The sequence below is a fragment of the Lepidochelys kempii genome, chromosome 3 (genome assembly GCF_965140285.1).
Source record: "Lepidochelys kempii isolate rLepKem1 chromosome 3, rLepKem1.hap1, whole genome shotgun sequence".
In the NCBI taxonomy this organism is placed as follows: Eukaryota; Metazoa; Chordata; order Testudines; family Cheloniidae; genus Lepidochelys; species Lepidochelys kempii.
The window spans coordinates 47,768,921-47,796,735 of NC_136382.1; the positions used below are offsets into that span (position 1 = coordinate 47,768,921).

General features: G+C 41.2%; 1 protein-coding gene across 1 annotated transcript in view; it reads left to right on the forward strand.

Annotated features, from left to right (window-relative positions):
• The window catches only part of HCRTR2 (hypocretin receptor 2), a 61,084-nt gene extending 37,623 nt beyond the window's left edge, over nt 1-23,461 (forward strand). The window contains exons 3-8 of the mRNA XM_073335119.2: nt 31-274; nt 8,735-8,850; nt 14,606-14,826; nt 16,555-16,676; nt 20,740-20,940; nt 23,268-23,461. Coding sequence (XP_073191220.2) covers nt 31-274; nt 8,735-8,850; nt 14,606-14,826; nt 16,555-16,676; nt 20,740-20,940; nt 23,268-23,461 — 1,098 coding nt within the window. The remainder of the gene's footprint in view (nt 1-30; nt 275-8,734; nt 8,851-14,605; nt 14,827-16,554; nt 16,677-20,739; nt 20,941-23,267) is intronic.
• The last annotated feature ends 4,354 nt before the right edge of the window (nt 23,462-27,815 follow it).

Genomic DNA, 27,815 nt, shown 5'->3' on the forward strand with positions numbered 1-27,815 from the left:
AGTTTACACAATGTTTCCTTCTTTCCTTAGACTGTGTCAGTCTCTGTGTCTGTACTAACACTTAGCTGCATCGCTTTGGATCGCTGGTATGCAATTTGTCACCCTTTGATGTTTAAAAGCACAGCCAAGAGGGCAAGGAATAGCATTATCGTTATCTGGATTGTATCCTGCGTTATAATGATTCCTCAGGCTGTTGTTATGGAATGCAGCAGTGTGTTCCCAGGATTAGCTAACAAAACAATCTTATTCACAGTTTGTGATGAGCACTGGGGAGGTAAGTGTGTTATTGATCATAAGAATGGAACTTATACTGCCAGGATATAATGAAAATAGCTTGGCATGTTAATTATATGGTGGTTCTTGAAACTACTAGTTTTCAGAAACTGTTACATTCCATCTTCCTCTGCCTTGCTAATGTTCAAAGTCAATTGGAAGCCAAGTTCAGATGGATGTGCAATAAGAGGCTCTCTGTGTCTTGGTCATCTTAATGTTCTCCATTGGAACAAATGTTCCCATCCTGTAATGCTTATACTTATACAACACCTATTGATCAAAGGAAGGTAGAGGTGTACAAGGACTGCAGAAATCAGGCCTGTGGAATTTATCTCCAGAGAATAGACCATTGGTCCATTTTCCTGGGACCCTGAATTTGACAGTTGTCTGCATTATATAAATTCCTCAGAAATCTCCCAGATTTACAATTCAAATTGCATACAACTACAGAATTTATAAACCTGCCAGCAATATCGGAAGCAGTTCATTCCACAGATTGAAATTTGGCCTGGACAGCATTACTAACGTTATTTGGAAAACATGATCTATTACAAATGATTGCATCCAAAAAGTACAAATCAGTCCTTCCAGATTACTTCTGCACTGTGCAGTTTTGGAATTTGGGCTACTTTCATGTAGTCTGACTTCCTGTTGCAGTTAGTCCTGGCCACTTCCTTGAACTATTGGGGCTCAACTCTGGTGGGCCCTGGAATAATTCCAGCACTAATAGTGCATGTGAGTTGCGCACTGGGATTCTGACAATGTGTACAATCAACACCTTAATAATACTTAATGATATGTAGTAATCATTCATACTCGGGAAAGTAATGCCAGGATTGCCAAGACATGTAGCTAAAAGGAACGTGGTTAACAGCTTCAAGTTAATAGACTAAAATACAATCAGATCCTTTCTCAAGGTTGTATTTTTTTTTAAAAGCAGTCCAATCGCTGCGATCAGTTTTGTTGCATTGTAATCAGGTTGTGTTTTCATGTATTATTGTAATTGGTTACTTTACGCAACCTTGGGCATTAACTGATGAGGGCTCTTTGATGTGATGTTTTGAAGGTTCCATCTTGGTCCTGGTATAATAATTGAGCCTACAAATTTATCCTAATTGTAAACTCAATTGTAAAAAGTATGTAACAATTCATAAGATATCACAGTAACCTATAACAATAAATACAAGGAGTACTTGTGGCACCTTAGAGACTAACCAATTTATTTGAGCATGAGCTTTCGTGAGCTAAATTGGTTAGTCTCTAAGGTGCCACTAGTACTCCTTTTCTTTTTGCAAATACAGACTAACACGGCTGTTACTCTGAAACCTATAACAATAACTGTTAATGGAAAATATGCGAAAGGATGTCTCAAAGACTGGATTAGTCTAGACCAGTGGCAGGTAACGAGCAGGCCGCATGCAGCCCATCAGGGTAAGCTGATTTTGGGCCGTGAGACATTTTGCTGACATTGACCGTCCGCAGACACGGCCCCTCACAGCTCCCGGTGGCCACAGTTTGCTGTTCCCGGCCAATGGGAGCTGTGGGAAGTGGTGGGCTGCAGGGATGTGCTTGTTGCCACTTCCCACAGCTCCCATTGGCTGGGGACGGCGAGCCGTGGCCAAAGAGAAATACCCAGATGACATCACAACCTCCACCAGCTCCAGCTAAATCCCAACACCACTGGGATGTGGGATTTTGTCATCCCTGTCCCTTGTGTGTCCATTTCCTTCCCCACCTTATTTCTTCTCTTTCCTTTCCCTCTCTGCCTTCTGGTTGGTAAGTGTGTAGCTTAGTTGACCAAGATTGCACATTGTGCCACATCGCTGTAATCCTGTGACCAGAAAGATGCCTAGAAGTAATGCCCTAAATAGCCAAATGCTGCTACAAGTTGGCCAGATCTTGGAGTGCTGCTAAGACCACGTGCTGTGCCTGTGTTCCTCTAGCAATGAGGTTGCAAGTAAGTCAGTGCCAAAGACAGGCGCTGCACTTGTCCTCCTTTCTCTCCCCTTCTGTGTGCATCTGTCTTGTTTTGTCTTCAGAAAATCAGGATGGGACTTTGTCAACAACAGCAATGACTGCTCCAGCCCATCTCAACTAACTTCTTCCCTTTCCTCCATTAGGACAGTTATTACCGTCTTTAACACTGTCTGAAAGACTCTCAAACAGGGTGGAGGTGTTTCATGTGCCTTATGAACATTCTCTACAGCTAAGGGAAGAGGGAACAAGGGGCACTGCTAAAATAAAAGCCTTATTCAACACTTCACATTTACAACTGTTTTTCTATCCTTTCTGGATCTTTAATTAAAGGCTTAAAGATATTTAATGGCATGTTTGCCATGGTACTAAGCAGGGTGAGGTCTCTGTATACCAAACCCTGCACCTTGTTTGAAACCTTTTAATGCTGGACAGTGGCAGGGTCAAGTTAACACCTTTGACTCTTTGGGCCCATTCATTCCATCAAAATTAATACAATGGTCCCTGCTTCTTGTGTATGCAGGCCCATGGTGTTTTCAGTATGTAGATGATATGAACTCCTGTTCTCTATCTCCTCCAACCCAGCCACTCCTCTTTAACGCCTTATCCAGAGGGGCAGAGATGGGAGCTGGTTGGCTCAATCCAGATAAAACTGCAGTGAGTTTCATAGGAGGAGGGAGATGTCCTGCAGATGTGGCATGAATGATACCAGCACTTTTAACTGAGGGAGCAGGACTATCATTTGTTACTAGCTTTCTCCATCTGAGGACATTGCTGGAAATATTCATCTCACCTGGAGATTCTAATTTCTGTTTATAATTGCAGACCTGACCATCATAATCATGAATTTCTCTCTTCAAGTTTAGATTTACATGTTAAATCGACCCAGAAATAGAAAATGATTAAAGAAAAGATCAGCAGCTCAATAATTACATAGGGTATCTTGCCAACAGCTTGCGATGCCAGTGTTCCAGGACCTGCGCTGGCAGCTTGTTGGTTTACAAGAGAAATGTAAAGTGTTGATATTAATCTGTAGGGCCCTAAATGGCTCAGGAGCAGCCTATTCTAGAGACTGCTTCTCACCCCATGCCTGGCTGCTGCGCTGCAGATGTAATCCACAGAGGCTCAGGAGCTGGAGCCCCCTCAGTATAAACGATAGGGAGCTGCCTGGAGAGCATTCTCCAGAAAGGGCCCATAGTATGTAATGAACTCCCTCCTTTGGTCCAAGATAGCCAGAATCTGCTGACCTTCATGGTATGTTACAAAGGCTGCCACATTTCACAGGCTTTGTGGAAGGTAGGAAGGGACTTGACAAAGGCTGGTATTTGTGCATAGAACAAGGTTTGGTTTGTGTCTGAATAATTTCTGATAGTTGTTTTCAGGTTTGGGGTGAGGGGAAGCCGTTATCTTTATTTCTTATGTGATTGTACTGTTAATGACGTCAAAGGTGCCTCATCTCCAAGATAGATATTTTATTCTGGGTATAAAATATAAAACATGCCTGGAAGTTTTTTTTGAAACCAGAAGCTTTTTTCACTCCACTTAAAGATCATACAGTCCTAGTTTGTACTGCTGGCTTTTCCATTAAATTATGCATCTAACCATAGGACATTCACTTCCATCAAACAGAATTCATACACAATTGAAATTTGATGATGTCACCTCAGTGCTAATTAGTCTACTGGCAAATGGTAGATGCACCTAAAATAATAATCCTCTATTTCAAATTGCTCTATTTTGGTCAGCACCTTCCCACCATGGCTTGGACTCCTTCACAATGAACAAAGAGTGGCAACCTCTATTAATAGATATCTGTGTGTGCCTATTGGAGTTATTGCTAGTAACTGCAAGGGGTGCAGTTGCTCAGCCTCTGTCAACATCCAAGTTCTTTCTAACTGCTTCAGGCTTTCACTCCAGAACAGGAGGAACATTCATGGCCAATTCTAGGCTGAGGATTTTTCAGTCCTAGCCCAGACTAATAATAATAATTTATTTGGGAATGCAAGAGAGTCCCACCTATGAACTGTGTGGAGTCACTTAAGGAACCTGTTTTTACCATGGGTTTTATCATAGTCCATAGTTATCATATGATGAATGTGATGATAAAGACCCACAATTAAAGAAATGTAAATTAAAATGGCTGCATCATGTGTCCAAATCAGCTAACCACACTCTTTTGGTACGGTTGATTAAAAAGGTTAGCAACCAATGTATACTAACCAAACCCACTCCAAGCACTCAAGAGAATATGGAGAGAATCCTCACTTCCACTGCATGGGTGAAGGGAAGACTTTGTGTTCCTTTTCCTCCTAGGTTACTCACAGTAAAGGGCAGCATTCTGCCCTCCAAATCTGAACACTGTAACAAAATTGGAAGTCACTAGATGGCGCCATTAAAGATAAGGTTATAAATTCTGCTTTATGTGAATGTTTAGCAGTTAACACTTAAAATAAATGCTTATTGTCCACTGTGGTGCAGGGTTAGGGGTTTTGTTTTTTGATTCTGAGAATTGTCCAGTAAAGCTTGTTCCCTGGCTAAGCCCGCTCATATTAACTTTCTCAGCAGCTGCCTACAGCGCAAGCAAAACATTGCTTTACATGGGGTAGCATCAAGAAGTTTGCTAGAATTCTGATGTCCAAAATGAAATTGGCAAAAATGAATCCGAGGAGTGGAAAAGTTCCAGCAACATTCACCGCTTGTTTTCAAGGGACCCTGAAATGCAAAAATGAGGAGGAACAATAATGTTACATGTTGATATGGATTGAAGAGAGAGGTTTATATATGTATTTGTATGTATAAGTGTGTGTCTATGTACACACACGCACATGCATGCACGGCCGGCTCTAGGTTTTTTGCTGCCCCAAGCTCCGAAAGCGCAACTGCCCAAGCAAAAAAAAAAAAGGGGGGGGGGGGTGGCCGGAACGCCGCCCCTGGCATTGTGCCGCCCCAAGCACGTGCTTGCTTTGCTGGTGCCTAGAGCCGGTCCTGCATGTCAGCTGAGGGCACACCTCTGTCACTGATCTGCTGCAATTATGAATACGCAGCAAGGGCACATTACTTTAGATTTGAATATGTCCCCTCTATATTTGCATTCTGTAAATTCTGCAGTGGAGTACAAGGTGCATGTGAACCCCTAGAATTATGTGTGTCAGAGTTAAAGTTGTTGGCTAAAGACTATATGTTTAATAATTCCAGAAATGATAATGTGTGGGGCAAACTTACCAAAAGTCCATGAAAAGCTGATAAATTAGAGAGCTGAGCCGCATCCTCTGTCATTTCACCCCTTGATCATCGCCATTTCTATGCCACTACTTTTGTTCTAACCTGTCCTTTCAGACCCTTCCTCCATTCCCATCCAACAGACTCTCCATCCCTCATTCCTCAAATCCAAACACCTTTTATTCCATTTCTCCCTCCCCCGCAACACCAGTTGAGCGGTAGGTGGAGTGGGGTGAGACTCTGCATCTGTCATCAAGGATCTCAAGTGTGGGATAAGCACATTGGCAAGTACCATCTCCTCATTCTACCCCCATGAATCCTTTTGAGTTTTCTCCCCTCTTTTCAGCAAAGGGGATTAGACATGGAGATCTTCCCTTTCTTCTTGAAGCAGGGACCACCACACCTGTGTGTCCCCCCTTCCTATCTGAAAGCCCAGGTAGTGGTCCATCTAAGATAAGGACTTTTCTCTCCCCCTCGCCATTCCCCACCCCTGGCTTGTGTGGGACGGGCCGAAGGATTGGGGTTTTCGGTTAGGCAGCTGAAATGTCATCGCTGATCTTTATGCAGAACACTGATGGATGTTCCCACTCAGCACCAGTCTGAGTATGGTGGCAGGGACGAAACCATCTGATAAATGACCAGCATCCCAGACCAGTCCCTCCTCCTGCCTGCTGCAGTAATTACTAAGCAGCTTGAAAGCTTTCTTTTAGCTTGAGAAGCTAAACAGATTCAAGCTTCTTAAGTAAAAGTTCTGCAAAGCTCATTGCCCTGGGTGGAGGAGGGACACAGGTTTCCTTTGATGTTCAGCTGCTAGCACTTTGCAGGTGGCTGAACTTCAAAGGAGAACGCTGGCTTCTTCCTCCAACGTGGCCCATCAGCACTTTGTACTTAGCTGGCCTGCTTTAATGTTTCCATTTTACTCAGACTGCTAAATTGGAAGCCATAAACTCCTGATGATGCCTTGCTGCCTGCAGAGCTCTGCTGGGGCAGGTGACAATGCCTCGGGAGCAGGAAGAATCTGGTCTCAGCTTTCTCATTGACCTCCTCTGGTCTCAATAAATCACATAAACTTAATTTCGCCAGCTGTGAAAGGTGAATGACGGTATTTCCCTGTCTCACAGGAGTATTGTGAGGCTTAATTCATTTAAATTCATCGTGTGTAAAACATTTTTGAGATCATGGCAGCTAAACAAGTGCAACATCATTAACAATAAAATAAATGTTCCAACTACTAGAGAAAAGGTGTTGATGGTATAATTGATGTGAGCTCCACAAACCAAAACATGCAGGGTATACTTACGGGACTTGGCAGCTGGTAATAACGGATACTCAAGAAGGGTGTGCAGCATTAAAGTGGATAAATTAAGCACTCAAAGGTCAGGAAACTCCAGAAATTAAGATGACCACTCATCCTTAACTCTGCCTCATTTAGAGCAGTATCTTGAACCTGGGTCTTCCACCACCCAGATAAGTGTGCAATCACCAACTTATACAACCAATGTCACTCGTGTTCTCTCCCAATAGTTCCAGCAGAGGGACGATTTCTCTTTCTTTATATAGTTATTCATGAAACAATGCAACAGGTCTCATTTTCATTCCACGTTAGAATGAAAACAAATTTGGAAATCCCGAAATCTTTTGCAAAACAGAAGTCTTGTTTTCCCGCCTGCCCTACAGTGTAACTTCCTTTACTAATATCTGAAAAGAGTACAGTGTATCTATGTAAACATGCATTACTTGTCCCAAAAATACATTCTAAAAGAAACACCATTTTTCATAGTTTTTCAACCACCAAAACTTCACCCTTTTCACACATTATAGACACTGATACTTTGTAAATAATATATTGTGGGTTTTTTTAAAAGTGCACTAGGTCCTCTTGTGGGGGAAAAAACAACTAGTCCTTTGTTTCTAAACCATTTGAAAGCTCTGGACAGAGATGAGAACTCTTGAACCCTACAACTGCTTGCCAGGCGTGCCCAATGTGGAGCACAAATGTATTTACTTCTCTGAAACCTTCTAATACTGTCTTATTCTTCCTCTGACTAAAACCTAAACTAACTTACTTATCAGCTGAGACACACAATCAGTTGCATGGTAAAGTGGAAGGGCACATGGGCACAATTTCTGGAATAAATTCAATTTTGGTAGTATATTACATATCGAATAATCTGACAAGCAATATATAATCTAAAGAGGAAATATTGTAATGTATATACTAAGGGACAGAGTTAAGGTAAGAGGCCAAAATTACTTGGGGGAATTTCCTGACTTCTGAGTCTCTGATTTTGTTAATTCTAACTGAATTAAAGGAACAAAAAACATTCCAGCTTGTGTTTTATAGTGGCTCCATTATATACTTCACTCCCAATCGCCACCATTCAGAGTACATCTTATACATTTATCTCAGGAGCAGAAAGACATCTTTATCTGTCTGCCTTAGGTACTTATATGGCCCTCATTGCTATCTCAGTACCAGAACACCTTACAGTCTTGAATGTATTTATCCTCACAACATGCCTGTGTAGTAGGGAAATTCTGTTATCCCCATTTTCCAGTTGGAGAACTGTGACAGAGAGACTATGAGGTGTACTATTGCACTCAAGGGGGGTGCGATTTCTAAAGCATGCTAACATGTCAGTGCATTAAGTGGCCTGTGGAAACCCTGCTGGTGCTGTTTGAAAAAATGCTATGTTAAAGAGCACAAGGGAGCCTTTGGTGTGTACCATCAGGAGCTACACAGACCAGTTAATACACAACATGTTAGTGCATTTTAGAAACCACACGACCATAGGGTGTATAGATAAGCCCTAAGTGGTCGCACATGATGTCTATGGCAGCACAGAGACTTGAGCATGGGTCTCCCATGGCCTAGGCTGGCACCCGAGTATTAGACCATGCTTCCTCTCAGTGATGTATTAAATTACAATATTCAGTGCAGACAGAGCGTTTGAATACCTGGATAACAGCTTTTAGATAATAATTTTTAATCAGTACACAATGCTAACACACATGTAACAAAGGAGTGTGACATAGCACTTCACACACCAATGTGGCATACTACTATGAAGCAAAAGCCTGTTTAAAATGTATGAACAGAATGAATCTAAAAGCAATGGACTAATTTCTGCCATCAGATGCATGTATATATCTCCCATTATAATCAATGAGCCCTACATTTGAGTATCTGCAGGTATAATGTGACTTAAAGTAATTTTTAAACTATATTTGTATGTACATTCTTTTTCTATTTTGATTCTCTTTCCAGGTGAGGTCTACCCCAAAATGTACCACATGTGTTTTTTTCTGGTGACGTACATGGCACCATTGTGTCTTATGGTGTTGGCCTATTTACAAATATTTCGAAAACTATGGTGCCATCAGGTAAGTCATTGATTTATATTGGCTTACTATGTTTTTCTATTTGAATGGACAACGTTTTTCTCCAGAAACTCCATAATGCCACACAGGACCTGATCAATACAACCTTTTGTACCCAACAAACTTCAGTAGCAGTTTTGGGTGTGAAATTATAGTCTGCATCCTAGTCTCCTATTTCAGAAACGATGGCAGCCAAGCAGAATGAAAAACAATTTGTGCTCCAGTCTAGGGCAGCCATTTAGGAGATGGAGGATTTCGGGGACAGAGGAAGCAAAAAGATCAATTAAGGGAAGAAGATGGATCCCCAGTTGTCCTGGTTGAAGGTTCCTATTGAGAGAGAATAACTGAGCTCCGAGGATGATGTTACACAGATATTTTATATCGCCCTGGAGCTGCAGAGGTGTATGAAAGTTGACATTTTTTTTTCATTTTGTTACAAAAATTTCAGCTCAGTTTTGAGTTTGTAACAGCTCGTGTATTTGTTGCTGAAATATGTGCCACCATTTTCCAGCAATAATGGGCCCAGTCTGAGAAAAGGTTGCCTTACAAATCTAAAGTTCTGTTTGGAAATGTGGCCATTTTCTCAAATTTTGCACTGCAGTGATAGGAAAACAAAATAACAGCAACAAAATCACCTGAGATGGGTCATAGACTATCAGAGTTGGAAGGGACCTCAGGAGGTCATCTAGTCCAATCCCCCTGCTCAAAGCAGGACCAATCCCTAATATTTGTCCCAGATCCCTAAATCGCCCCCTCAAAGATTGAACTCACAACCCTGGGTTTAGCAGGCCAATGCTCAAACTACTGAGCTATCCCTCCCCACTAAAAATTTTTTGGCCCAGATCCCTAAATGTTTCTGAAAATGTTCACACCATTATTCAGTGCTGGGTCATCATCAGAGACTGCTGTAACATTAAGTATATGGCAGAATGTGGGTAAAACAGGGCTCGGGATATAGAATTCTCCCCCCGAGGAGTTCAGTCACAAATTTAATGAATGCAATGTAATGTAAATACCTTGCAATGCTGGTTACAAAAGTGCCATGCGAACACCTGTTCTCACTGTCAGGTGAAATTGTAAATAAGAAGTGGGTAGCAATATATCCTGTAAATGTAAACAAACTTTGTCAGAGCGATTGGCTGTGTTGTAATTAAAATCAATATTTTTGAAAATGTAGAAAAACATCCACAAATATTTAATAAATTTCAATTGGTATTCTAAACAGTGCAATTAAAGCTGCAATTAATTACAATTAATTTTTTTGAGTTAATCACGTGAGTTAACTGCAATTAATCAACCGTCCTATTCTGAATCTTTGGTAATAACCCCAAGTAAGGAATCATGCTGTTTATCAGAATGCCATCTAAATATTCTGCTGCTGCAATGTACCAATGATCTTGCTAGACATACATGATGATGAAATCCAAAGTACTAACAGCCAAGGCATTCCCAGGCCTTGACAGAAAACTTCTTGAAGCAGTTTGTTTTAAAATGAGGGCTGTTTCTAAAGTGAATCTTCAGGTGGTTAAAAGTTAGCCTCCATGACTCACTCACAAGACATCCCTATTGTGTTTTACTCTCTGTCTGCTCTCCAAACTTATTGATCATGTCTTTGCTTTGCAAAGTCTTTGCAAACATGGTTTTATCATCTCAGAATTAGGAGCTTTATGGAAGCAAAGGGCAACAGCATCAGCCGCCTGGCTTTTAGAGTAACCTATGTTGTTTACTAATAGGCAGGGATCCCTCCTGTTCACAAGGATTTTGTTCCTTTATGAATCATGGAGAAGAGATAAAGCAAGAGCTGAACAATCTCCTTAGGACTGAATGGCTTTATGCTGGACATGCTGACACACATTCAATAATTAAGAGAGTCACATACATGTGCTTAAATGTTTTGGGCCCATTGTGGTTTTGTTTTCAAAATTTTTCCGAGTTTTAAAAGCAAGATTATGATGCTTGGCTTTCCAGCTTGATACACGTGGGGGTGAAAACAGCCCACAACTTCTAGTGCCAGTTCTAACCATTCTAAATGCTGATGTAAAGCATCTGAGGATTTTAGAGAGCTTATTTGTGTTCTACAAATCGTCTCAGCTAAATGTGTCCGTATAATTCAGTTGATAGTAATAATTGGTAAAAGTGTGTGTTGTGCTGGTATGTATGTGATTAAAATATGCATCAGTAGTACATATGTAAGCCAAGCTTTATTCTCTTCAGGCTATAGTACTTTAGCAGCCTGACTGTGAGTATGTATTAAAAATTTTTTTTGCCTGCAACATCTTATGAATTATTTGCTTATTGGCTTAAGGAGGCAAATTCTTGCAATTCTTATAATGCCTCCAAAATGGAGATAGAACAGAAACAGGTTTCTTTAGATAAGTTCTCAGCAGTAACTCCTACAACACTGGGCAGCTTTATAGGATGTACAAGGAGATCAACATTGTACCACAATCTGTATCTGTGATCCGCTCTTGCTATTAGAAGCATTTGAAAAGCAGATTGGTCATCTCTAACCACAGACTCATCAATCATGTCTCGTGTTTCATTAGAAATAAGCCATACAAAGTCTTGAGGCAAGATTCCATTTCTTTGTACCCAAATTGGATGCAAATATCAATAAAGCTTGTCAGAAAAATTTTGTTGAAATGAAATTCTAACAAAATCAAGAGGAGAGGAAATTGTCAACATATTTGGGAGGGGGTTGTTTTCTGATCAGTTCTTGCTACTAATATGGTAACTCAGAAAACAAGATCAGATCGAAATAGAAGGAAAAGCTTCAGTTTTGGCATTAGAAGAACAGAACATCAAAATACTTCCTAGAGCCCAAATTCAGGTTTTTGTGTAGCACCTCTCTGTGTAGTTTCTCAGCAGTGAGATGGAAAAGACCCAATACCATAAATCAGAGTCAATTCTGCCATTAGAGTAGGATAAATCCCCGAGAATAGGACATACTGATTTCAGATACTAAATTGACAAGACTATGGATCTTGGCCAAAAGGCTGTGAATCCTCAGTGGTGTGATGTCAGAGTTCAGATTTTATTTCTTGTGTTTATAAAAACACCTGAAATATACTAAATGTTATCCTGTGTCCCGCGGTTCCCTACAACCCAACTTCACTGATTTCCTGTTTGTCATTATGGATCTTCACTGGAAGGTTACAGTGAACTTGAATCAAGTTTTTTTAAAAAAAATCCTAAATTAAGAGCTTGTCTACACAGGCAAATTTTTCCAGAGTAAGGTCGGGTGCCAATTTGAAGCATGACAGCTATTCCTCAAAACTCCCCCCATGGATTTATTAGAAGTGGATTAAACTGAACTGGAAAAAAGGCTCTTTGATTCCAGAATAAGTATGTCCATACAGGGAGCTATTCTTAAATAATTATTGCAGAATAATGATGCTGGGCACTTTCCCTGTGTAGAAAAAATGTGTATAACGAAGGACTGGATCTTGCAAGCTCTTATACATGTGCATAACTTTATTCATGTCACTAGTCCTGTTGAAGCCAATGGCACTGCTCACAAGTAAAGCCATGCACATGCATAACTGTTTGCAGAACCAGGGCCTAATATTGCCCTCATATTATAAACGCTCACAGTTCTCAGAAAAAGTAGATCTTTTCACATGTAGCCTTTCATACTTGTTCTCACCCCTGAAGTATTTTGGGGAAGTTGAAGCAAAATCCTTTTATGTGTTTGAATTATGGGAGGGTGGGGGAAAAAAAGTCTTTTGGTACATGACAAATTAACTAGTTGGGGGAAATAAACCCAGAAACTCCCTTGCTGAACTTTACAGAATTAGTTGAAACTTTTCAAGTGACCAGTGCTTTAAACAGATTTAAAATGGAGATATAAACAGTGGGAAAATACTGAAGATAGAAACAATTGTTCCTGCACAGTTTGACGTTTTCATTATATTTGTGCTCATGAGATTCTCTGTGAGTGAAGTTCACCTGTAGTTCCGAGGGCCAGCATAAAACCTCTTGGGAGGGGCAGTGAAGGAGATGGAGAGAAAATAGTCCCTGCTTTAGAGATAAATGTAAAAACACCTGCTTTTCAGCCTGGCCTCAGACAGTCCCTTTGTGTGCTGTCCCACAGCATGTATACTTACTGAAAAGAAAACCAAAGCCTGTCTCCTGCAAACAGGGGAGTCAAAGTTTTTAGTCATGGGGGGATCAGAGAGGGAGAATGTGAGGGGCAGGAGGCTATAAAGAGCTAGAAGTATGGAAGCAAGTGTTGGAAAGGACACTATGGGGAAGCAGAGAGGAAGAATGGGAGAGCGCCTGAGCAGCTGGAAGCTGGAGAGTAGCCATGCTTTGTGTGTGTTTTTCAGGTTGAATTTTCAACCCAGAAGGATGACACACAAATAGGGAGTGGGGACTAGCTTTGCCTTAAGTCTCAGAAAGGGGAAGGCCGACACAAACAAGGATTTTTTAATCTCATGCTCAGCCCAGTTTTATGATTTTTAGAGTCCACCTCATGGATATGTAATGCTTTTGGTGAATTCTTCTTCTAGGTAGGGACTAGCACCTCCTCCACAGGAGACATTAACAAATGCTGAGGAGTTTCTGGTGCCCTGCTGCAGGAAATTAAAGCAATGAGACATGTGAGCTGCCTGGGCTGAAGGAGAACTGGGGAAATAGCGAACGTGAGTGCTAGGCAGCAGTGGGGAATTGACCCCATGTACTGTGACAGAGGCCCTGACCAGTGTAGCTGTGTCTCTGCAAGAGCACAGGCTTCCTTTGCAGTTAGTCAGCTGCTTACCCAGAACGTAGATGTCCATGCTCAACCTGGCACAGCACCAGCTCCTGAGGGATCCAGTGAGTCCATGTCTGCACTGGTGTTGGGACCACAGACCCCTGGCTAGCTGCTCTGACTAAGGAAATGCAATCTTTTCCAACCACAGGAAGTGAGAGAGCAGAGCTCTCCCATTCAGTCTCGATGGGGTGTCTGTGCATGATGAGGTGCCCAACAGATGCACTTTCAGTTAGTCCCACTGAGGCATCAGTCAGAATGCTGAGGAGGCAAAAATGAGCATCTCTTGCCCCACAGGTCACCTTTATACTAATTGAGAAGACTTTAACCTGGTGCCCCTTTCCTTTATTCTGTAACCCTGTCTTAGCTAAAATGTCCTTTTTTCTCCATACTGTCTGGGTTTTCTACCACTGGCCCTCCTTCCTCCATGAGCAGCTTCTCCAACAGCAGGCTCTTGGTGCTTACCAATCTCCAGAGAGCAAAGTGAGCCAGCACCTACTCATTTAGACATGTCGTTGGATAGGCTAACTAGTCATACATCCTGTTATGATTCCCTCTCTCCGCCCAACACGCACACACCATTTGCAAATCTCTGTTAGGAATACCCTGGGCAACGACCACAATGCAGAAAAAATAAGTTCACTCCCCCCAATAAATAGGGAAAGCACAGCTGCCTTATGGACCCTTAGGACACATATTTGAAAATGCAATGAGCATATAAAGCCATGGATGCACACAGTTATGTGCATAGTTCTGTTCTTACTAAGTCATGGCTGGGATTGTCTGTATAATACCTTTGAAACCCTGTTTCTCTTAAATGAACAGCAGTGTTGGATTAAAGTGTTTGTTTGACAAGCTACTAAACTGTACTGTGTTATCATGGAGCTTTATTTCAGCCTGTCTGTCTTTTTTGTATTAACTTCCTACGATGCTTCTTTTTACGTGGTGATGAATTTCCCTTAGAGAAACAGCATTAACGAAGATTCCATTTACTGTTTAATCTTTTAGATCCCAGGAACTTCATCAGTAGTTCAAAGAAAATGGAAGCCTCTGCCCTCTTTAGCACAGCCCCGGAAACTGGGACAATCAACCAAGTCAAGGATTAGTGGGGTAGCAGCTGAAATAAAACAGATTCGAGCCAGGAGGAAAACAGCACGTATGCTAATGGTGGTTCTCTTGGTTTTTGCACTTTGCTATCTACCAATTAGTATCCTCAATGTCTTAAAAAGGTAAAGTTTGTTCACAAGCAGTAAAGAGTTTGGGGGAAGTTTTCTGTCTAAAAGCATTTCTCTATGATGTGGTTTGCTATATTCTTTTTTTTAGTTTTGAAATAGATACCCACATATTTTACAATAAAGAAACTGAAGCTCAGCGAGCAGCTGTAAGCAAATTGTTAGCTAAACAATTATAAGGGCAGAAATTTGGGGTCAGATTGTAAAACCCGTGTTCACGTTGGCGGTCACTTACTCATGCAAGAAATCTCATTGACCTACACATTCAAACTTATTTTTGCGTGAATGGACTCCGGGAGTGTAGTATCTGATGGAGAACACTGGGTAGGGTAGTATTCAGTAGGACTGCCCTGGTGTATGGCTTGACTCCATGTGAGCATGTGTAGCAGAATTAAGCCCAAACGATTTTGTTCTGGTGTTTCAAATATTAAAATTAATAACTGATCTGTATATAACTATGCAGAAATTTACCAAAATCAGGGAAGCAAGCAAGCTTTTATTGTTTAACGAAAGCAAAAATATAAAGTGTTCCAATTCTTCCAAGCTCGGAAGATGCTCCCAGAATATAATAAAAGTCAAAGGAGAATTTTTATGAAGACTTATTATATTGATATCAGAGTAATCAATGAATCAGTAAATAATAGGCAAATCAATGAATTTTATGTGTGGCTATTTTTGCCAAACAGTATATTCAGTAAACACTCTGTTCTATCAGTTCATTCTCTCTCTCTCACACTCACACACACACACACACACACACTGACAAACTGGGGAGAAATTATACTGTCTGACCTCCAATGACATTTATAGCTGCGAAGGTGATGAGCATAGTGTCACTGTCTTGGCACGATTACATTAAGTAAAATGTAACAAAAAGAACTTAATTGTATTGCCCTGATGAAAGATAGACATACAAGGTGGATATCTTTTATGGGACCAACCTCTGTTGGTGAGAGGGACAAATTTTCGATCTTACACAGAACTCTTCTTCAGCTCTGTGGCAGCTCAAAAGCTTGTCTCTCTCACCAAAAGAAGTTGATCCAATAACAGATATTACCTCACCCATCTTGTCTCTCTAATATCCTGAGATCAACACAGCTACAACAACACTGCCTACCTGAAAGTCCTCTGGCAAATGTCAGATGCATGGGTGCCACTTCTCTATTTTCTGTGTATTCATATTGTCAAACTGGAGGGAAGCTTGTAATCAGAGAGTTAACATGAACATTTCTGCTATAATCCGTAGTGATTAAATGCAGCAGCCTCCTGCACAAGGACATGAGGGGATGCTGCTGGAGCCACTGCAGTCCAGCTATTTTGGGCCAGCAGAGAATCCACAGGCAGCCAGTCAGTGCCACCCTAACTCTACAGCAGCCTCGTTGCGCTAGGAGCTGGGCCCAGAATTGAGAAGCTGGATCCAGAATTGGGAGATTGTCGTATTGGCTTAAAGACACATTTTCCCCCCTTGCCTTGGATGGTATAAATTACCCTTTTGTTATCTAGCTGGGTGCCATGTGTGCATTGAAGACAAAACTGCTTGTGGCTTCTGCGCTGTGCAAAACCATCATGGAAGCTGGTTGTTGGGTGGGAAGAGGTTTTGTATTTTCTTGGGAAAGCTGGATGTGTTGGGCTTTATATGATACCGCAGATAGAATAAAAGTACAGCATTTATATTTAGTCGTATATGCTGTCTTTCAGGCTGGCTTTTTCCTCTTTATTTTGCAGGGTTTGGGGGATGTTTAACTATGCTGATGACAGAGAGACTGTGTATGCCTGGTTTACATTCTCGCACTGGTTAGTGTATGCCAACAGTGCAGTGAACCCTATCATTTATAACTTTCTCAGTGGTGAGTTTCCAGATGATCACTGTGTTACATATTGAAAATGTAGTTAAAGTGTAATGCATAGTAATCAGTTAGGTTAAAGACTGACCTGAAAATTGAGCAGCAGCACAACTGAACCACTGGGATCTAGGTGCAGGTCCTGATAAGTCCCTCTATCCTCACGGTCTGCTACACTTGTTGAGTAGCACCTTGCCTTCTCAAGTATCCCCATTAATTTTATAGGGAGTGCTCATTTGAATCAGGGTGGGTCTAAATTTCAAGCTGAAGGTGTCACCCCAGCACTAGCTCTAATAGAACTAGCAAGCTAAAAATGGAGCATAGCCACAGCAGTGGGAGCAATGGGAAGGACTAGCCGCTTCAAGTATGTACCCATCCAAGACTCTAGGCACACAGACAGGGTGGCTGTCCCCTCCTGCTGCTCATGCTATTTTTAGCACGCGAGCTTGATCAGAGCTAAGGCGACTATGTCTCCTCAAGCTGGAATTACCCCACTAGCTTGAAGTGTAGATTTTGGGGTGCAATGATAAGGGTTGGAGGCAGGGCCCTAGCCCTCCCACCTTTGGTGCCTGTTGGAGCTGGAAATTTGGCCCAGCTTCCCCCATATGACGGGAGGCAGACATGCCAAATTTGAATGGTGTTGCAACCCCATGCACTGCATTGCAATGCCACTCACTCAAATTTGGCCTGGCCACCTCCCTGTCAGGATGGCAGGTCACTGGGGCCAAATTTGAGCAGAGCTGTGACGCCATGCAGAGGGGAGAGCTAGAAGGTGGGTGTGGGGGAATACCATAGGACTAGGGGCATCAGGAGGGCAGGGGGGAGAGCGCTGGTCAGGGTACAGAGCAGTGGGTAATGTGTGGGTTTGGAAGCAGCAGGAGAGTGGCGGGGAGAGCTTGGGGCTGGGTTCAGGACAGAGGAGGGTGCCTAAGGGTGGCAGAATCTGGCCCTGAGTAAGGGCTACAAGTATTGTGAGGACCTCATAATTAAGGGGGAAATTTTATGTTACTTTCAGTTAATCCTTTCCAGGACTTAAATGGCAGGAATCCCCCTTCGGTGAGGGGAGAAAGGAGGGGAGGTTGCTGAATCTCAGAAGATTCTCTACCTAGATGAAAGAAAAAGGACCTATGTGTTCTTATAGTTTTACTGCTGGGGATTTTTGAAGCTGTGGTGAAAGAGATATTTTCTAAAGATAAATGAAGCAGTAGAAAAATATTACAAAATACAATTTTATATTTTAGTATCTACCTGCTTGTTAGTGTAACAATACTGTGCCTTTGTAAAAATAATATAATGTAGAAATAGTCTTAAAATATTCCTAACTGACATTTATTTACCATTCTCTCTTCTATTACCTTTGATCCTTCTCTATTATTTGTATGAGACTGTTTTCAGTAGAAATATAGTATGTAAAAAAAAAATCACCAAACATTTCTTCAGTCCTCTTACCATTTAGTTTGGTTTGTTGCAGGCTTGATCACAACTAGTGATAGATGAAGTTTAGAGGTGTAGTTCAGATAAGGTTTGGATAAACTTTTGGATGCTCATCTGGGTATCCAAGGTTTGCAAAACTATCCAGGAAATCTAATGAGAATAGGATTTGCTGTTCTTATTATTTCCAGTCAATTCAGCGATATCTAGCAAACAATGACCTGTTAACCAAGATTTCTGGCTACTGTTGTGGCCGTTGGGCCTACAGATTTACCCTAATTGTGAGCTCAATTGTGAAAAGGAAATGGAAGTTCATAAACTGTCACAATAACCTAGAACAACAACTGTTAATGTGGAAAGGTGCAAATGGGAGACAGAGTGAATTAGTACAAAAGAAAAAGACCAACTGAAATAATTCAAGGATGGTGTTAAGATCATGTCTGGTAAGCTAGAGAAGTGAGGGACTAGAAATCAGTGAGCCAAAATTGTTAGAGTTTAGGCCCAATTGGTGGACAGAATAATGAAGGGATGAGCAATTCCATCAATCACTCACTTGGGGTCCATAAAAGAAGAGACTTTGAGAGAAAGTCAATGCTGGCTGACCAAAAGCAGGGAATGTGAATGCTTGCTGACAGAAAAACAAGAGAAGGGGAAGGAGTGAGCTTCACCACCATGCTGCCACCCCCACCGTCTCTTGGGACCTAATCCTGAGGTGGACCAGGCCAGAGAGAGGGTCCCAAAGGACACCTCCACCAGCTTTGGCTAAATCCCAAACACCACCCGGGATGTGAGACTTCCTTCCCTCCCCACACCCCAACTTGTCCTTTTCCTTCCCTACCTTATTTTTCTTTCCTATCCATTTCCTTATTCTTTCTGTCTAATAAGGGTCTGGCTTAGCCAGCCAAAACTGTCTTTTCTGCAACAATGCTGTAACTGTGACCAGAAAGGTGGCTAAAAGCAATGTCCTAAACAGCTCAATGCTGGTAAAAATTTGCCAGGCCTTGGAGTGGCCAATAAGACATGCTGTGCCTGCACTGAGGTTGCAAGCAGTTTTCCAGCAGTGAGGGGGATGCATGTGTGGTTTTGTCCTTTTAGGAAACAGAATCAGACTTTAACAACAGCAGCAATAGCTCTATCCCATCTCTAGTAACCTCTTCTTTTTTTCCAGAAAGGACAATTATTACCATCTCAAAAACAGTCAAACAGGCGTTTTCCTTCTAAAACTCATTACAGCCAAAAGGAAAGGAAATAAGGGATGCTGTAAAAATGAAAGCCTTACTTAAGACTTCACATTTCAAATTATTTAATTTGTTTCCCCCTGCATCTTTTAAATAAAAGATTAAAAACATTTTAAAGGTGTCTTTGCCCTGGCACTAAGGAGGCTGAGGTCTCTATATACCAAATGCCAAACCTTGTTTTAAACCTTTTAATGTTGGACAGTTTTAGGGTCATGGTAACACCTTATCTCTCAGGGTCATTTATTCAATCTAAATGAACACAACATCAGTTATTGGTTCAAGACTCAAAATTTGGATCTAGAGCCTTAGAACACTAAAATTCAGGGTATTTGGATGTGGGACACTCTTATTGCAACACATCTGTTTCTTCTCCCAGCTTAAACTTATTAACACAGAGGCAACATCAAAGAAAAAGGTGTACAAGAGTTAGCCAAACTTTTCTGAATGTGTTTGGTGTTTAATTTAAAGTTTTTACATGGAAATCTGGGGGCTCTTATGCTATCCAAAAGGCTTCATACCAAGCATCTGTTCTGTTTCTCCTGGTGTTTACTTATATTGTACCATCTCTTTGGTACCTGAACACAAACATTCATTCATTTAGCCTGTTAGGAAAGTAAGTTTTAATATCCCCTCTTTACAGATGAGAAAACTGAGACATAGAGAGATTAAGGGTGTGATTCTGATCTCATTTTACATGGGTGTAAATCAAGTCACCATTGAAGCGACTGTGAAACTGGTGGGAGATGTGAATAATTTGTCCAAGGAAACCTGTGGCAGAATGGGGAATAGAACTTAGGACTCCTGACTTCCAGCCCTGTTCTTTAAATACACACCATCTTTCCTGTAATGAAATTCATTGTAGTAACAATTTCAGTGTGTCCCCAATTATTTCAAAGGTCCTGAAAATGGACAGAATAGGAGCTTCTTTAAATGACCACTGTAATATACAGAAAATCAGATATTTCTTTATCTTTTTAATCCGGTTTCCTTTGTAAAATGTGCAAGGTAAAACAGAAATTAGTTTTGTCCTCGCATTTCACGTCAAGTAATAGCCCAATCATTTCAACCTACTCAAGTTCAATTATTTGTTTTCATAAAATGTGTTTTATTTACTCAACAAACAAACTGGAACATTACCTTAAGAGCCAGTCTAGTCTGCCATGTAAAAATTAATTTAGTATTCCTACTACACCTACTATAAATCCTTATTAAAAGGTGGAATTTTGTTGCCTTTTCCTGAATCACTAAAACTGTTCTTGCCTGCTTTTGTCGTGTTAGACGAGTACTTGATTATTTTGGATTCACTTTGGCACTAGCTAACCATGTCTCTTCCATATGCTAGCTTTATTAAAACACCATTTGTATAATAATGTTTTTGTGCATTCTTTTTTGATTGACAGGAAAATTTAGAGAAGAATTTAAAGCAGCTTTTTCTTGTTGCTGGCTTCGCATTCACCATCACCAGGATGAACGACTCACCAGAGGTCATGCAAGCACTGAAAGTCGGAAATCCTTGACCACCCAGATCAGCAATTTTGATAATGTTTCAAAACTTTCAGAACATGTTGTGCTGACCAACATGAGCACTCTCCCAGCAAATGGTACTGGACCTATTCACAACTGGTAGTATACTTGTCCCTGTCTTTTGATGCCTTTGTAAATTAAAATTTGATCTTACATCCAACAGTCTTTTAACCAGTGACCACAAGATTGCAGGGCAAAGAGTGTAGAACTGTGAACTGACAGCAAGTAATATCATTTTACAAAATGTGTTTTATAAATTCACCCACAACTTTGTTTATAAACTTAGAGAGTTATAATTTCATATAATTTGCTTTGAAGCTGTATACATTGGAATTTCAGGGGAGGGTAGTATGTTGTTTAAATATTTTCATTGGATTTCTACTTGTTTTGATCTTGCAGTAAAGAGCAAGTATCTGGAGATGTATACAATATTTGACTTTAAGTCAGAATGTGTGTGTGAAATCAGCCAGTATTCAGCTTTGTGTTGATTCTCCGACTGTGCCACGATATAGCAGAAATTTTTTAGAACAGACATTCTCTCCAAACTTGGATGCAAACCTTTTGCATTCCCTGAATGTCAATGAAAATTTCAAAGTATCTTTTCATAAACAGCTTTGAATCTGAGCTGTCTTAGTCATGTGGAGAAGTCATATGATATTTTCTTCTCTTTCTCACATTGTCTGAGACTAACCTAGGTGCTGAGGAGGAGTGGCAAAGCCATTATCATTCAGTTTCTCAGAAAGAGGGTGCTTTTAGATGTGCCCTAATTCTCTCACACAGTGGGCTCTGCTATATATTCTGTTATTTGTCTTATATCCCAATGTAACTTTGCAAGGGAAATCAGGTGTCTAGCTCTGTGGAATAAGGTTTAAGGAAGGCCTTTTGTCCAGTCGTCTAAAAGTCCTACTGGTAGGCATCACTGTTGTTTGTACTTGGACACTGCATTATAGATTTTACTTTAATGGAACTATCTAAGCCTCACATGATTAGGTTTTGTTTAGCAAAGGGATATTACATTGCAAAAAAATCAGAATTCTTCTCTGGAGTCACACTCAGATTCATGTCGGCTCCTACAAAAACTCCTCAAACTATCAGACCTACTGTCTGAAATTATTTTAGTGCCTGATACTGCATCCGTTGAAGACATCAGGTATAGGATGAAGCCTTTAGCTGTTACTGCCTGGGATATATTTTGTTGTTTGATATTATCTTAATCTGTGCTATATAGGTTTTTATACTGTGCTCCTCTTCGTGGTATCTGAGCACCTTCCAGTAATGCATTAAGCAATGTGCCATGTGTCGTTTGTTCCCGTGTCATGTTGGTTTTGATATCAGACATCCTCAAAAATGGAAGAGCAGAGTTGATTTCTTATTTCAGAACAAAGCTCCAAACACGATGAGGCAGTAGCATCAAGAAGAGGGATATAGTCCCGTGATCCCATACATAGGCATAGCATGAGCTATGTATATCCATACCACCTGCAAGCATTACAAACCTATTGCGCACATGTATATCATGAATTTCCCAGACCTACCTAGTACCAACCAACATGTAGGGTGGTGGTGACTCAAACACTGGTCCTCTGGAAAAAGATTGCTGTATTCTCAAGGGAAAGCAGACATGGAAAAGGCTAGTTTATTTGTTGCTCCTACCAGAGTTTATTATTTGATTAAACTTTAATTTGCCCATCTTCCGTCCTGTGGCTGTTTCTGTGTATGTGGCACAGGTGGGGTTCATCGATACTACACATTTACACCAGTGAGAAGGGATTCTGGTTGGGGAAGCCTCTCTAACTGTGTCGCTGCAGATGCTGCTCCTGCTCGAGTTCATTATTTTTCATAATTCTCAACTCTGTGCCTGTGTCTGAGCGCCATACAATTAATAAAAGTCAGAAGTGCTTTGGGTACACGATGGAATCCTGATAAGGACCAGGCCAGTGTATCTACTGATGAATCTACTCATTGGCTGAATGTTAAATAAGTAGCAACTAAAATGTAACAGTTGGGAGAGTGGCTGGTTTGAGCAAAGGTAATATTCCATCCTACCTTTTTAAAGTTCTTACATTACACCCATCTTCAGGGGCTCTGAGTATTGGATATTTTCAGGTAAAATATAACACTGTAAGACTAAATCAGGGTTCTAAATTAACAGCCATTGCTTGTAAATATCATTCAAATGTTTGAAAATATGAAAATTCAGAGAGAAATATTGTGACATGAGGTTTTTGTGTTTTTTTTTAAGCAGAATTCCCCATAGCCTTCAGTGGAGGATTCTGCTGAAAAAATGATGGCAGTGTTTAGAAACTTTTCTCCTAGGTGATGTCAATAGACCTTTGATACTATCGACAGAAGACTCCAGTCTGGCCCCATTTGTAAGCAGTAAAATCCATATTATATGTTACAGGTGTCACGGCCAAACTCAGCCCATTGAAGTCAGTGGAATTGCACCTGCGTACATCAGGGATGAACATGACTTCAAGTTTAGATGAAGCAGAAAGAGTTTCTGTGGAAGACAGTGGCACAACAGAGAATACAAAGTGGGCCAAATTCATCCCTGGTGTAACCAAACTGACCTTACTGGAGTTACACCAGGGATGAGGTTTGCCCTGTACATTTAAAACAACCTGTGAATGGCATTCCAGTAACAACACAACAGTTGGACAAAGGGATTCCCCCAAAATGACTGCTTCTTCAATTCCCAGTCTCATGGAAACTTACTTACCTCCTCATGAGCTAAACATACAGAATTCACGTCCTTGTAAGACGTTTTAAAGAATATATTGCATCATGCTTTGTACATACTGGATATATTTATTTTTAATGTGTTCCAGATGCCATGTAACATTCTCAAATGCATCATGTAAAGAACTCAGTATTTCAAAGCAAGGAGTCATTAACATTTATATTATGTACTGATACCATTAATGACAGTTTATCCTCCTATGCATTAGTGGAATTTTGGAATTACTTTTACATGTGATACACAAATGCATGGAGTCTGGGCAATAAAATGGAAGATCTGGAATACTAGTGCAGGAGGGCAAACCAGACACAGGGATTACAGAAACATGGTGAAACAGCACTCATGACTGGTATTGAAAGGTATGTCTGTTTAGGAGAGCTAGAAATAAAGATGTGCATCTATGAAAACTGTAAAGAAAAAAGAAGTAGCAGTATAGACAAAACAGAAGCTATTTGGGTCAAAATCACCTTGGGGAAGGATTGCAAAAGAGGTTCTATTGGGACAGCTATAAGGGTCTGCTATAGATCCCCAGGGTCGGACTCCGATATGGATAGTAGTATTTATCTTTCTAATAATATTACCATTTTTGAAGATGACAATAAATATTAGAGAGGAAAACACTACTGTGAATTGTGTCATAATAGGAGATTTTATCTTCCCAGATATAGATTAGAGAATAAATGCTTCTTAATACTGGTAGGGCCCAGTTGTTCCTGGATATGATAGATGGCAGTTTTCCTCATCAAATTGTTGCTGAACCAGCAAGGTGTGATGCAGTTTTAAACTTGGTTTTTGTAAGCAGTGAGGAAATCATAGATAAGATGGTCGTAGGAAATTACCTTGGACTGAGTGATCATGAGTTTAAATTAAATGCAAAGGTAAACAAAACCAAGTTGTCAGCTATGTCTTTTTATTTCAAAAGGGTAACCTTTGGGAAATCAAGGGAATTAGTTAAAGAAGTCAACTGGCTTGGAATTTCTTTAAATCAGCCATACAAAAACTATCTGTAACTTGAAAAGGAGTACTTGTGGCACCTTAGAGACTAACCAATTTATTTGAGCATGAGCTTTCGTGAGCTACAGCTCACTTCATCGGATGCATGCCATGGAAACTGCAGCAGACTTTATTTATACACAGAGAATATGAAAAAATACCTCCTCCCACCCCACTGTCCTGCTGGTAAGAGCTTATCTAATAGCTTATCTAAAGTGATCATCAGGTGGGCCATTTCCAGCACAAATCCAGGTTTTCTCACCCTCCACCCCCCCACACAAATTCACTCTCCTGCTGGTGATAGCCCATCCAAAGTGACAACACAATGTGCATGATAATAAAGTTGGGCCATTTCCTGCACAAATCCAGGTTCTCTCACCCCCTCACCCCCCCTCCCAAAAACCACACACACAAATTCACTATCCTGCTGGTAATAGCTCATCCAAAGTGACCATTCTCCCTACAATGTGCATAATTAAGGTGGGCCATTTCCAGCACAAATCCAGGTTTTCTCACATCCCCCCACCCCCATACACACACAAACTCACTCTCCTGCTGGTAATAGCTCATCCAAACTGACCATTCTCCAAGTTTAAATCCAAGTTAAACCAGAACATCTGGGGAGGGGGGTAACTTGCATCCCACTGAAGGACAAAAAATTCATAGGGAAAAACTCCAGCCCCAGCTGAATGACTAACCACCTCAAAAAGGTTATTAGGAGTAAGCAGAGAGCCTATAAGGAATGGTAAAAGGGATAGATGAGCAAAGAAAGGTACATCTTGGAGGTTAGACAATGCAGAAATTGCTAAACGTCAAACTGAATTGGCTCTTTCCAAGGAAATTAAAAATAGATCATATGAGTTTTTTAGTTACATAAATAAGAAATAAGGAAGGATGAGGTTGGATGCAATGAGTGAGGCTATAAGAGGAGGAGATTCAAACTAATTTAGGTATGGCCCAAAAACTAAATGAATACTTTGCCTTGGTTTTCAATAAGCATGATAATATGGAACATGGGCATGAAGGCAGGATGGCTGGTGGAAATGAGCATAGAAATGGAAATTACCACATTTCAGATGGATGAAAAACTCAAGAGTTTAATGCATTCAAATGGGGAGGAACAGATAATTTTCATCCCAGAATACTGAAAGATCTGGCACATGAGATTGCTAGTCCAATAGCAAGGATTTTTAATTAATCCATCTATTTTGGGGTAATGACTGGAGAATAGTTAACTTTATACCTATATTTAGGAAAGGGGTGAGGAAAAGTCATTTGGTCAATTACAGACCTAACCTCAGTAGTGTGCAAGACTTCAGAAGGAAAATTAAAATTCATTGTGGGTAAATGGTAAAGGATATGTAAGGCAACATGGGTTTACCAAATGTAGATCATGCCAGATTAACCTGATTTCTTTCTTTGAGAAAATAACTGATTTTTTTAGATAAGGGAAATGCAACCATGCTAATATATTTAGACTTCAGAAAAGCATTTGACATGATACCACATGAGAAATAATTAGTTAAATTAGGCCTGGTCTACACTACGAGTTTGTCGGATTTAGCAGCATTAAATCGAATTAACCCTGCACCCGTCCACACAACGAAGCCATTTTTTTCAACATAAAGGGCTCTTAAAACCGATTTCTGTACTCCTCCCCAATGAGGGAATTAGTGCTGAAATTGACATCGCCATTTTGAATTAGGGTTAGTGTGGACGCAATTCAAAGGTATTGGCCTCCAGGAGCTATCCCACAGTGCACCATTTTGACCGCTCTGGACAGCACTCTGAACTCAGATGCACTGGCCAGGCATACAGGAAAAGCCCTGGGAACTTTTGAATCTCATTTCCTGTTTCGCCAGGTGAGCTCATCAACACAGGTGACCATGCAGAGCTCATCAGCACAGGTGACCATGCAGTCCCAGAATCAAAAAAGAGCTCCAGCATGGACTGAACGGGAGGTACTGGATCTGATCGCTGTATGGGGAGAGGAATCCATGCTATCAGAACTACGTTCCAAAAGATGAAATGCCAAAACATTTCAAAAAATCTCCGAGCCCATGAGGAACAGAGGCTACAGCAGGGACGCAACACAGTGCTGCATGAAACTTAAGGAGCTCAGACAAACGTACCAGAAAACCAAAGAATCAAACAGACACTCCGGAACAGAGCCCCAGACATGCCACTTCTACACTGAGCTGCATGCAATTCTGGGGGGGGGGGCGCCACCACTACCCCACCCCTGTCCATGGACTCCGATGATGGGGTACTCTCCGCGATGCCTGAGGATTTTGCAGACGGAGAAGATGATGAGGAGGAGGACGAGCTTGAGGAGAGCACACAGCACACTGTTCTCCCCGACAGCCAGGATCTTTTTATCACCCTGACTGAAATACCCTCCCAAGCCAGAGAAGGGACCTCTGGTGAGTGTACCTTTTTAAATATAATACATATTATAAAAGCAAGCATTTTTTAATGATTAAGTAGCCCTGAGGACTTGGGATGTGTTCGTGGCCAGTACAGCTACTGGAAAAGTCTGTTAATGTGTCTGGGGATGGAGCGGAAATCCTCCAGGGACATCTCCATGAAGCTCTTCTGGAGGTACTCTAAAAGCCTTTGCAGAAGGTTTCTGGGGAGAGCAGCCTTATTCCGTCCTCCATGGTAGGACACTTTACCACGCCATGCTAGTAGCAAGTAATCTGATATCATTGCATGACAAAACCTGGCAGCATATGGTCCCGGTGTTTGCTGGCATTCAAGCAACATCCGTTCTTTATCTCTCTGTGTTATCCTCAGGAGAATGATATCATTCGTGGTAGCCTGGTTGAAATAGGGGAATTTAATTAAAGGGATATTCAGAGGTGGCCGTTTCTACTCGGCTGTTTGCCTGTGGCTGAAAAGAAATCCTCCCCACAGTTAGCCGCTCCGGGGGGGGGGGCATTGGCGCTGAGCTGTTTGCGTTTGGCTAGCAGGGATCTTGCCTGATGCCAGCCACGCGGTGGGGTGAGGGGTAAAACAATCATCCCAGAGAATTAGATGGGGGGAGGGGTTAGTTTGGTTTCTGCTGCTGCACGTTAACAGGAAAACCGCAGCACTAAATGGCCAACTCAACGTGCTTTGCTTGGTATGGGAGAGGAGGGCGCTGCTGATATGAAGGTTGCAGAAGCCGAAATACTATGGCTTACCCTGGCCGCCTGCAAGCCGAATTCTGTTGCC